The sequence below is a fragment of the Macaca mulatta genome, chromosome 6 (assembly GCF_049350105.2).
Source record: "Macaca mulatta isolate MMU2019108-1 chromosome 6, T2T-MMU8v2.0, whole genome shotgun sequence".
In the NCBI taxonomy this organism is placed as follows: Eukaryota; Metazoa; Chordata; class Mammalia; order Primates; family Cercopithecidae; genus Macaca; species Macaca mulatta.
Window position 1 is genome coordinate 18,931,375 of NC_133411.1, and position 12,614 is coordinate 18,943,988.

At 45.6% G+C, this 12,614-nt stretch overlaps 2 protein-coding genes and 1 pseudogene across 3 annotated transcripts; 1 reads left to right on the forward strand and 2 right to left on the reverse strand.

Moving 5' to 3' along the window:
* Positions 1-638: 638 nt before the first annotated feature.
* On the reverse strand, positions 639-2,372 carry LOC144341220 (TATA-box binding protein associated factor 11 like protein 2-like). Of its 2 annotated transcripts, none has more exons than XM_078004327.1 (2): positions 2,079-2,361; positions 639-1,850 (listed from the first exon to the last, which is right to left on the reverse strand). In XM_078004327.1, exon 2 carries the CDS (start codon positions 1,774-1,776, stop codon positions 1,177-1,179), a length of 600 nt encoding a protein of 199 aa, XP_077860453.1. In that variant the 5' UTR covers positions 1,777-1,850; positions 2,079-2,361; the 3' UTR covers positions 639-1,176. The 2 variants fall into 2 exon arrangements, with proteins under 2 accessions (XP_077860453.1, XP_077860454.1); XM_078004328.1 differs by having other exon boundaries at positions 642-1,850; positions 2,169-2,372.
* Positions 2,373-4,766: 2,394 nt separating this feature from the next.
* On the reverse strand, positions 4,767-5,330 carry LOC144341221 (histone H3.3 pseudogene; annotated as a pseudogene).
* Positions 5,331-9,190: 3,860 nt separating this feature from the next.
* On the forward strand, positions 9,191-9,790 carry LOC144341263 (TATA-box binding protein associated factor 11 like protein 2). The gene has a single exon (XM_078004352.1). It carries the CDS (start codon positions 9,191-9,193, stop codon positions 9,788-9,790), a length of 600 nt encoding a protein of 199 aa, XP_077860478.1.
* The last annotated feature ends 2,824 nt before the right edge of the window (positions 9,791-12,614 follow it).

The window sequence follows — 12,614 nt, forward strand, 5'->3', positions numbered from 1 at the left end:
ATATTACAGCTGAACCTAGGGGATTTTACATCCTTTTTGCTTATACTCTGTGATTCAGGGGGCACATGGCAAAGGTAAAAAGACTGAAATAGCACCGTGGATATCTGGGAGCTGTGCTGGGAAGGTTCACAGTGATTCCATAATAAATCTCAGGTCTTTATTCTATAATGAAAAATTACTCTTTTCCATAATAAATGGAAAGCAGAGTATGTACAAGTAGAGGATGGAATAGCTTTGTAACTCGTGATGAACCTATTTGTCTGATATTTTAATAACTTCTCCAATGTCTCTGTACTCAGGTTTGATTTTCTGAGTGGATCATCGGTAGAAGGAATAATAGAATCAAGAATACTCTAAAGCAATGTTTTGAACCAAATTTCAGTGTCTCTGGAAGTACTGGTAATATCACCATGTGTAGCAAACGTGAAGTATCCATAGGCTTTCCCTGTGTCTTTTGAACCGCACATACGACCATTACAAATGACTGGTTGAGGAAAGGTGTTTTGGAATTGGTTTCCGTCTCTCTAGACTTCCATGAAGCATTGATACTATATTATATATTAAAAAAGTAAAGCATCACTTGCTGACAGAAAGCACAGTAGGCAGGAATAGGAGAAGAGTCAACTTAGAGAAAAAAATGCTTTGTGATTTTATTTTTATTTCTGCAGTTTGGAAAACAGTTTAACAGTTTAACTGTTCTTGTGATGAGTCACGAAAATACATATGAGCATTGAAAATACACAGAAGGACAACAATTGGGAAATATTTCTGGAAGCTTCACTTACGAAAACCCAGACATAAGCATACAAGCTAAGACACAGCAACACCAGGCTTCCGAATGAAACCATACAAATCTCTTGGAAAGGCCTTGCCTCTCTGAAGGCAGCTACCTGTCCACAGGATGCTCAAGGCCCAGGCACCTTTTTTCCTCCAACTAGAAAGACGTAGAAAAATGCTTCAATATGCCCTTGGAGGCCCAAACATTTAGCCAAGGCTACTATGAAAATATGTTCTCTTCATCTAGGTAAGGCCAACTTCACATTGTAAGACATCAAGATTGAGGGTAAATCCAGGGTAGACTGACATGCAGAAGCTCCAGCAAACACAGTCCCGTCACGGGAAGATGGATACGGTACTTCTTCCTTCACGAACAGACCTGTCCCTCTGGCCGTGGGCCTAAAAGAACATGGTTTTTCCGTCGTTGCTGTTGGGGAAGAGGCCCTTGCGCTTTAACCTGCGAACAGCCTCCCTTAAATGCTTGGGCTGAAGCGGGGGCATTTCTCCCCACATCTCACACACGTCCAGGGCCTCTTCCACCACCTCTCCAACCAAGACCTTGGCTATTCCAGCCATGGCAATGGCCGTGTTCTCAGACACCGAGCTGCCACTGATAGACCGCATCAGATGTGCAACGCGTGCTTTTGGGAAAGCTGACCCGCGACACACTTCATAGCGGGCCAGCTGCTCCTCAGACATGGCGGACAGCAGGGTGCTCATCCTCCGAGCCTCCTCTGCATCCACGGTGGGCTTCCTCTCCTTCTTTCCTTTGGTGTCTGTTTTCAGTCTTTTGGCTGCAGGAGGAGCTGAGGCTGAGGCTTCATTGTCACCTTCCGTGAGGCCCATGACATCCTGACTCCTGAGCTCACCTTTCTGAAACCTGGGTTCTTCCAAGTTCCCATCTAGGTCCTCAGGGATTCCATCCATGTTGCTGCCCTTCAGACCTCGGGGCAGGGCGAACATCTCAGCAGACACACCTGCTTGCCTGCCCGTCTCCATGGGTGGGATTCAGGTCTGCTCTCTGACAGTGCTGTAGAGGCGGAAGTTCCGGCTGGGGTGGTTTGATTATGGATCTGCAATGAGAACCATTCACAGATTTCAGCTGCTGGGTTTCTGCTGAGCCACAGTTTAACCACAACTGGACACAACTCCCTGCCTCCCGCTCCCACACACAAACACACACACTGGTTTTCCCACTTCCGCAATGTGAAGAAACTTGTGGATGGAGAGTATACCAGTTTCAGATCAATGCATAATAAATTCTCATAAATTTTGGGTCTTTAAAACAAACCCCAACTCACAGGTCAGAAGTTCTACTGAGCCAAGTGACTGCCTCCTGCTCAGAGTCACACGAGGGACTTCCAGGAAGGGTCTGACTGTGCAGTCGTTGCCTTCACCTGAGAAGGGTCTGGCTTCGATCTGATTCGAGTTGGTGGCAGAATTCAATGCCTCAGGGTTGTGAGACCCAGGCCCACTTGTTTGTTCTGCCTGCTGCTGGGAGGATGCTCTCAGCTCCTACAGGTGTTGACCGGGTCTGGGCTGTGGGGCTCCCTGGGTCTGCACAGCCAGTGCTGAGGAATCTCCCTCAGGGAATGGAATCTCAGGGAGGTTCAGTCCCTTATAAAGAGTTCAGATGATTGAATTAGACCCAGCCCTTAACAGCTATTGGTTCAGGGTATCCTTAATCTAATCAGGGATTTGGGCGGCTCCTCAATTCATGGCTCTGCCCACACTCAAGGGAGGGGCAGATGTAGGGCAAGTCTCTGAGGGGCGGGAAATGCAGGGGGCATTTCAGAATTCTGTCTTCCTCACAGAATCGCAAAGTTCACATCTCACAACAACAACAACAACAACAAAACATTTACAGTAAAAATGAGACATTTTATGAAGTTGCACCTTAGAAAACTTAAATGTCTGGGAAAAAATGTCTAATTCATAGGGAAACGAGTGATTTATGAGATACTCTGAAAAGAAACTGCGCTGTGTGAGGGGAATAGGAAAATATTATTTCAATTTTATTTTATTTTATTTTATCTTATTTATTTATTTATTTTTGAGATAGCGTCTCGCTCTGTCCCCCAGACTGGATTACAGTGGCCTGATCTCAACTCACTGCAACCTCCGCCTCCTGGGCTCAAGCGATTCTCCTGCCTCAGCCTCCAGAGTAGCTGGGACTAAATGTGTGCACCACCACGCAGGGCTAATTTTTGTATTTTTTAAGTAGAGATGGGGTTTTGCCATTTTGGCCAGGCTGATCTTGAACTGCTGACTTCAAGTCATCTGCCTTCCCTTGGCTTCCCAAGTGAAGGGATTACAGGTATGAGTCTGCGCCCAGACTTCAATTTATATATTGCAGATATATATGCATACAAAGGTCACAGAGAAGCACCAAAGACATAGAAAATTATGTCATGCACAAAGATATAAATCATATTTAGGGAAAATTATGTTGTGAAATGGCATAAAAAGTACTTCAGAAGATAAAGCAGACACTCAAATATCTGACTTTTATATAGCTTTTGTTTATTCCAAAATAGTTGGTAGAAGATATGAAATTACTGGCCAGGCACTGTGGCTCGTACCTGTAATCTCAGCATTTTGGGAGGTCGAGGTGGGTGGATCTCCTGAGGTCAGGAATTCGAGACCAGCCTGGACAACATGGTGAAATCCCTCTTTTCTAGCAACATATGTTTACATCAGAACCTTTGTAAGTCACACAGGGCCTTTGCTTTTCAATATTTACTAGTACTGAAGGCATGATGGGTAGGTTATAAGCAGAATCAAATGGCAACTCAAACAGGAAGAACCATCCAAAACTTGAAAATTAACCCCTGAAATAAAACAAACACAGATACGTAAACTTCTCATAAAAATTAATTACCACAAACAGTTATCTCTCACTATACTCTTAAAAGACACGGAATTTGTCTAAGCTTTATATACTCCTCATTTTTCTCTTAAACCCTAGTGGGTCTTTATCTAGAGAGGTAGACACTCTAGAGAGAGGACTGAATTAATGACTTCTTAAATGGAAAGAGAAGAAGGCCATATACCCCCAAAATATGCAAGCTCATCGAGGCATAAGGAACAAAATTTGGCCGGGTGCGGTGGCTCACGCCTGCAATTCCAACACTTTGGGAGGCCGAGGTGGGCGGATCACAAGGTCAGGAGATCGAGACCATCCTGGCCAACAGGGTGAAACCCCGTCCCTACTAAAAATAGAAAAAATTAGCCAGGTGTGGTGGAAGGTGCCTGTAGATCAGGCCTTTCTTTCTGGACTGGGGCCCAGAGGAAGATGACTTTGTTTTGTAGTAGGTGTTTGGGAAATGGCCACAGGGCTGTCCTGTGAGAAAGGTTTCCCTCCAATGCTTGGGCTGCAGTGGGGCATGTCTCCCCACATCTCAAACACGCCCAGGACCTCGTCTACCACTCCCCCAACCAAGACCTGTATCATTCCAGCCCTGGCCACGGCTGGGACCACGTTCTAGGACACTGAGCTGCTGGTGATGGACTGCATGGGACTTCTGATGGGTGCCTCTCTCCCTTTCCCACCCACAAACAGACCCACACTGGTTTTTGCCTCCCATAATGTGAAATGACTTGTGTATAGAGATTCTATTCACATTTTAGAAAGTAGGATGTAATGTATGTTCACAGCAAAGATACATTCAGGAACAGCCCAGGAGACAGGGAACATTGAGAACACGGAGCTGCATATAGGAAAAGTCAAAGTGTGGATCTCATGCGCTGTTTGATCAAATGCAGGAGACATTTTCTATTTGCCACCAATAAGAACTTTATTTGGTTTTCAAGAATATTAATGAACACATTTTTTCACAATTGTTCCTGATTTGAACTGTTGAAAGGCGTTCAGTGAGAAATTCCCCGTTGACATGAATGCATTAGACCCTCAATGTAGATGGAAAGTTTACAGAGAAAAGAAAACAGAAACACAGTCGTACCGGTTATATCTGCCTCTGTTGTTACTCCTAATCATATGCAGGGCTACTTTTGGACCCAGTGAGGGACATAAAACCAAAAGTGAAGAGAACCACTAATATCAGAACTATGATTAACATAGAGAGGAAGAAAAACACAACCAAGTGAAGCGAAGCCGTCCACAGTGCAGCGTTTCCCAGGAGCGTGGGCTCTTCGGCACACTCTCCGAGAAGGCGGCGGGCCAGCTGTATGTCTCTGGGCGTAACTGTGTCGCGCCTGGCATGATTAACACATGGGTTGGTGTGTTTAAACCAGGTAGGCCTCGCTGTTCCCCTGAAATCGCCAATGGCCGCACTCTGGAAGCTCAGATCTGGCTGGATGGCCTGGGCGATCTCGCGCACCAGGCGGTGGAAGGGCAGCTTTCGCAGAAGCAGCTGCGTGGACTTCTGATACTTTCTGATTTTGCACAGGGCCAGGGTGCCAAGCCTGTGGCGGTGAGGCTTCTTGATCCCTCGGGTAGCCAGGACCCTCTTGCCGGCAGCTTTGGTGGCCAGGGGCTTCCTGGGGGCCTGCCAGGCAGAGGCTTTGCAGTCGGTCTGCTTGCTGTGAGCCATGGTGTAGGACTGTGGCCTCTCCCTTGTCCTTGGGCTGAGCCTGGTGAACTGGAGGCAGCGCTGGTAGCCGACAGCAATGGTATTGGGGATATGGGGCAGGATTCAGAGAGGCTCTGTGTTAGGATCTATGCAGAAGATGCTCCCATACACTTAGCCCCTTCCCACCCAGTCCCAGACTTACCAGCTCACTGATCAGTGGGTCCGAGGTCCCTGTATTCAGTCTCTTTGACTGGCCTTGGGATTCCTAGGTCTGCACACAACAGTGGAGAATGTTTCTCCCAGGCAGTCTTGCTCTGGCCGGAGATCTCTGTGATCTCAGCCAAATTCAGTCATTTATAGGAGGCTTGGATGATTGGATTAGACCCACCCAGCTACCTTCCACCGCATTCTGTGCTTCAGCAGATGCTTAACCTAATCAGGGCTGTGAAAGCTCATTAAGCCCCTGGGTTCTTCCTCCCCCACTAGAGGGAAACACCTCTGGATTGCGCATTGTGGGAGGGATGGTAAATTAAGGTTTTGGGTGCCAAATGGATTCTGAAAGTTTACATTTTATTTACATCAAGGAAATAGTTCCTTAAAGTTGCATGTTAGGCCAGGCGTGGGGGCTCACACCTCTAATCCCAGCACTTTGGGAGGCCGAGGCGGGCAGTTCATGAGGTGAAGAGATTGAAACCATCCTGGCTAACACGGTGAAACCCTGTCTCTATTAAAAAATATAAAACATTAGCCAGGCGTGGTGGCGTGCGCCTGTAAGCACAGCTACTCGGGAGGCTGAGGCAGGAGAATCACTTGAACCTGGGGTGCGGAAGTTGCAGTGAGCCGAGATAACACCACTGTACTCCAGGCTGGTGACAAAGTGAGACTCTGTCTCAAAAACAAAAACAAAAACAAAAGATAAAGTTGCACGTTACACAACTTACATGTCTGCAGAAAAACACCAAGGCTTGAGATCATGAGGTCTTCATCAGGTCCCACGAGGATGAACTGAACAGGGAAGGGGAATGTGGAAACCTGAAATGGCCACTCCACTGTGAGGGATTCTCCTGGGGCATTTTTCTCTTCAAAAGTGATGCTCCCGCAAATCTGCTGGTAGCCTCCTGGGGAAGGCAAAGCTTTTCTAAGAAAACAGTGACATGTGAGTGTCACTGATGCCCCCCCCGTCTTCTTTTCCACTTTGAACGTGGATTTGATGCCTGAACTGAGCTATCCTGTTGTTGCCCAGGATGAAAACACCATGAGGTCCTGAGAAGTCAACCCCGACCTCACTGAACTGCTGAACTGAGGTCACAGCTTAGCGAAGTAAATATTGAAAACATTTCATTATTTGAATAGCTTTAGCAGTACCAAATTGTTTTAGGTACCATAAAATGAGATAGGTTGTTGCTGTATGACCTAGGCTGGAGTGTAGTAGTAAGATCTCTGCTCACTGCAACCTCTGCCTCCTGGGCTCAAGGGATCCTCCCACCTCAGCCTCCCAAGTAGCTGACACCACTGTCACGTACACCACCCCTGGCTAATTTATGTATTTTTTGTAGAGAAGAGGTGTCGCTCTGTTGTCCGGGCTCATCTTGAACTCCTGGGCTCAAGTCATCTGCCTGCCTCAACCTCCCAAAGTGCTGGGATTACAGGCATGAGCCACTGTGCCCGGCCAGTAAAACATTTTTGAATAGCCCGACACATATATCTTGTTATTTACAAGCTTTATTTATGGAATATAGTCATTTTGTATATAAAATTAGTTAATTTAATTCTTTGTCCTTAGATAAAACTAAACATAAATCAACATCTAATTTTGTTCTTTATGCCTTGATTATCTTGCATATTTTGGAGGTATATGGCCTTCTTCTTCTCTATTCATTTAAGAAGTCATTAATTCAGACCTCTCTCTAGAGTGTCTACCTCTGTAGATAAAGACCCACTAGAACTTAAGAGAAAAATGAGGAGTATATAAAGTTTAGATAAATTCAGTGCCTTTTTAGAATATAGTGAGAGATACCTACATATGGTAATCAATTTTTATGAGAAGTTTATGTATCTGTGTTTGTTTTATTTCAGGGATTAATTTTCAAGTTTTGGATGGTTCTCCCTATTTGAGTTGCCATTTGTTTCTGCTTATAACCTACCAATCATGCCTTCGGTACTAGTAAATATTGAAAAGCAAAGGCCGTGTGTGACTTACAAAGGTTCCAGTGTAAATATGTGTTACTGGAAAGGAGGGGTTTCACCATGTTGTCCAGGCTGGTCTCGAACTCCTGACCTCAGGAGATCCACCCACCTCGGCCTCCCAAAATCCTGAGATTATAGGCATGAGCCACTGTGCCTGGCCAGTAATTTCATATCTTCTACCAGCTATTATTGCATAAACAAAAGCTCTTCAAAAGTCAGATATTTGAGTGTTTGCTTTACCTTCTGAAGTACTTTTTATGCCATTTCACAACATAATTTTCCCTAAATGTGATTCATATCTTTGTGCATGACATAATTTTCTGTGTCTTTGGTGCTTCTCTGTGACCTATGTATACATATACATGTAATATATAAATTGCAGTCGGGGCGCAGTGGCTCATGCTTGTAATCCCTTCACTTTGGGAATCCAAGGGGGGCAGATCACACGAAGTCAGCAGTTCAAGACCAGCCTGGCCAAAATGGTGAAACCTTGTCTCTACTTTTAAAAATACAAAAATTAACCTGGCGCGGTGGTGCGCACATTGATTCCTAGCTACTCCGGAGGCTGAGGCAGGAGAATCGCTTGAGGCCAGGAGGTGGAGGTTGCAGTGAGCTGAGATCAGGCCACTGCAATTCATCCTGGGGCACAGAGCGAGACTCTGCCTCAAAGATAATAAGTAAATAAATAAATGAATAAATAAATAAATAAAATTGAAATAACATTTTCATATTCCCCTCACCCAGCCCAGTTTCTTTTCAGAGTATCTGATAAACCACTTGTTTCCCTATGAGTTAGACATTTTTTTCTCAGACACTTCAGTTCTTTAATGTGCAACTTCATAAAATGTCTCATTTTTACTGTAAATGTTTTTCTGTTGTTGTGAGATGTGAACTTTGCGATTCTGTGAGGAAGACAGAATTGTGAAAAGCCCCCTGCATTACCCGCCCCTCAGAGACTCGCCCTACATCTGCCCCTCCCTTGAGTGTGGGCGGAGCCATGAATTGAGGAGCCGCCCAAATCCCTGATTAGATTAAGGATACCCTGAACCAATAGCTGTTAAGGGCTGGGTCTAATTCAATCATCTGAACTCTTTATAAGGGACTGAACCTCCCTGAGATTCCATTCCCTGAGGGAGATTCCTCAGCACTGGCTGTGCAGACCCAGGGAGTCCCACAGCGCAGACCCGGTCAACACCTGTAGGAGCCGAGAGCATCCTCCCAGCAGCAGGCAGAACAAACAAGTGGGCCTGAATTCTGCCACCAACTCGAATCAGATCGAAGCCAGACCCTTCTCAGGTGAAGTCCACGACCGCACAGTCAGACCCTTCCTGGAAGTCCCTCGTGTGACTCTGAGCAGCAGGCACTCACTTGGCTCAGTAGAACTTCTGACCTGTGAGTTGGGGTTTGTTTTAAAGACTCAAACTTTATGAGAATTTATTATCCATTGATCTGAAACTGGTATACTCTCCATCCACAAGTTTCTTCACATTGCGGAAGTGAGAAAACCAGTGTGTGTGTTTGTGTGTGGGAGCGGGAGGCAGGGAGTTGTGTCCAGTTGTGGTTAAACTGTGGCTCAGCAGAAACCCAGCAGCTGAAATCTGTGAATGGTTCTCATTGCAGATCCATAATCAAACCACCCCAGCCGGAACTTCCGCCTCTACAGCGCTGTCAGAGAGCAGACCTGAATCCCACCCATGGAGACGGGCAGGCAAGCAGGTGTGTCTGCTGAGATGTTCGCCCTGCTCCGAGGTCTGAAGGGCAGTAACAAGGTTGGGATCCCTGAGGACCTAGATGGGAACTTGGAAGAACCCAGGGATCAGGAAGGTGAGCTCAGGAGTCAGGATGTCATGGACCTCACAGAAGGTGACAATGAAGCCTCAGCCTCAGCTCCTCCTGCAGCCAAAAGACTGAAAACAGACACCAAAGGAAAGAAGGAGAGGAAGCCCACCGTGGAGGCAGAGGAGGCTCAGAGGATGAGCACCCTGCTGTCCGCCATGTCTGAGGAGCAGCTGGCCCGCTATGAAGTGTGTCGCGGGTCAGCTTTCCCAAAAGCACGCGTTGCACATCTGATGCGGTCTATCAGTGGCAGCTCGGTGTCTGAGAACACGGCCATTGCCATGGCTGGAATAGCCAAGGTCTTGGTTGGAGAGGTGGTGGAAGAGGCCCTGGACGTGTGTGAGATGTGGGGAGAAACGCCCCCGCTTCAGCCCAAGCATTTAAGGGAGGCTGTTCGCAGGTTAAAGCGCAAGGGCCTCTTCCCCAACAGCAACGACGGAAAAACCATGTTCTTTTAGGCCCACGGCCAGAGGGACAGGTCTGTTCGTGAAGAAAGAAGTACCGTATCCATCTTCCCATGACGGGACCGTGTTTGCTGGAGCTTCTGCATCTCAGTCTACCCTGGGTTTGCCTAGGACTTGAACATCTTTCTCAAACTGACATTTGTCTTCCCCAGATGAGGACAGTGACTTGTTTCATAATCACTTTGACTAAATATTTCTGCTTCCTAGGGCGTATAGAGGCATCTTTCTGTGTCTGCCTAGTTGGAAGAAGATGGGTGCACGGGCCTTCAGTTGTTTGTGGGCAGGGAGATGCTTTCAGAGGGGGACACGTCTTCCAGGGGACTTGTATGGTTTTATGCTGAAGCCTGGAGTTGCTGTGTCTTAACTTTGACGATTAGGTCTGGTTTCAATCAATGCAGCCTGTGGAGACTTTTCTCTTGTGTTATTCTGCCCTGGAGGCTGTGCCTGAGCAGGAGCCCTGCAATTGTTGTCCTTGTATGTCGTTTAAATTCTTGTATGGATTGTTTTGACTCATCACTGAGCTGTTTCCAAACTGAAGAAATAAAAACAAAATCACAAAGCGTTATTTTCTCTTATTTGACTCTTCTCATACATATTCCTCCCTCCTTTGCTTTATGTCGGCAAGTGGTCATCTACATTACTGGCAATTAACATAGCATAGGAGAATTTTATAAGACTAGAGAGAGAGGAACAGAGTACGAAAACCACCTGTCTGTGAACACCCATTTGTAATGATCATCCGCACTTTAAAAGACACAAATAGAGAGAGCTTATTGAGCCTTCAGGTTTGCTTCTTATGGTCATATTACCAGTGCTTCCATAGGCACCCAAATTTCATTTAAAACACTGTCACAGAGCATTCTTGATTTTATGCCATCTGTGTAGAAAATCGAACCTGAGTACAGCAACATAGGAAAGAAATTATTGACATATGGACCAAAGTAGGTTCATCAGGGGTTATAAAGTCATCCCACAGTCTCCTTGTATATACTCTACTTTACCTTTATTGTGTTCCAGATTACCTTTATTATATGGAACAAAGTAGTTTCATCAGGAATTATAAAGTTATCCCAACGTCTCCTCATACATACTCTACTTTACCTTTATTACGGCAAAGAAGACTTTTCCATCATAAAATAAAGATCTGGGACTTATTATGCAATCATTGTGAACATTCCCAGCACAGCTCGCCAATACTGATGCTGCTAGTTCAGCATGTTTATCTCTGCCCTGTGCCCCCTCAATCACAGAGTAGCAGCAAATAGGGTCTAAAAGCCCCTTCCAGTTCAGTTCTAATATTGAACAGAGAGTACCACCAATTATTTTTTCCTGAACCCAAATATACCCCCTCAAAACTGTTGCTTTATTTATTTTGAAACTTAAGCTTTTGCTCTTCAAATGGTACTTACGGTACATCGAACCTGTCTTTGACTGGGTCAGTGTTACAGAAACTTTTAAACTTTACCAAAAATGGGGACATTCTGTTTCACACCACCGTATTTTGACATTACATAGCTTTCATTTTTTTTTTTTAATCAATTTCCTTGCAAAGGCATATAACAAATTAGACTCCTGGGTCTAAGGGAGGCAAGTGGAGGGTACAGATTCTTGGAAGAATTCATGGAGTTGGGAGGGCTGTCTCAGAAATTGAAGTACTTGAGCAACCAAAATAAGTAAGATCCAAGGGTCTCAATATCACCCAGTCTTTATACTGCTCTTAGGTTGTTCTTTTTTCCATTGCACTTGGGAGTCTCAGAAGCTGTGTTCTGGCCGATGTGGCAGGCGTAGTGCTCTCTGAACACTAGAAGTAAAGAGAACCTTGCCCAAGCAACCTGAGGTGGGGCAAAAATCTACAGGTAGCAGTGAGGGTAGTGATCGGACACACAAGGTTAGAACATTTTTCTGGCCCCGGCATAGAACTCAATGGTTTTCGTGGGGTCTGAGTAAAGCTGAACTGCTGAGGACAGAAGCAAGATCCCATCGAGGTCTCAGAGGTCAGTTCAGGAGCAGAAACACAGTGTTGTTTTTTCAAAGAGGAAAACCGCATTAGCTGAGAAGGTTCAGTGTCCCCACAAATTCTAAATCTTCTCAATGTGTAATATCACATAGCCACAGTTGTCAAGAAGAAAATCTGTAGATAGTTATATCTTTCCAGGAAAAATCTTTGACAGCTTTCATGGCTGGTTGTATTCCATGTTAATAACAATGTAAGTTTTCCTGGAGCTTCATTGCCATTATTAAAGTCTATCTCATAATGGACATTTGGAGACCGCCTAGAAAAATGTGGCCTCTGGTTGGAACTCGTGAGGTAGTGAGGAGATGACTAACAAATGAAGGGACTGCACTTCACAGCTTCTCTCTCTCTCTCTCTCTTTCTCTCCTTCCTTCCTTCCTTCCTTCCTTCCCTCCCTCCCTCCCTCCCTCCCTCCCTCCCTCCCTCCCTCCTTCCTTCCTTCCTTCCTTCCTTCCTTCCTTCCTTCCTTCCTTCCTTCCCTCCCTCCCTCCCTCCCTCCTTTCTTTTTCTTTTTTTTTATGGAGTCTTGCTGGGTTGCCCAGGCTGGCATACAGTGGCATGATCTTAGTTCACTGTATCCTCTGCCTTCCAGGTTCAAACAATTCTCCTGCCTCAGCCTCCAGAATAGCTGGGATTACAGGCATGTGCCATCACACTGGCTAATTTTTGTATTTTTAGTAGAGATGGAGTTTCACCATGTTGGCTAAGCTGGTCTTGACCCGCTGACCTCAAGAGAGCCACGAAAGTGCTGAGATTACAGGTATGACCCACTGTCTATGGCCTACAACTTCACATTTATTTTCA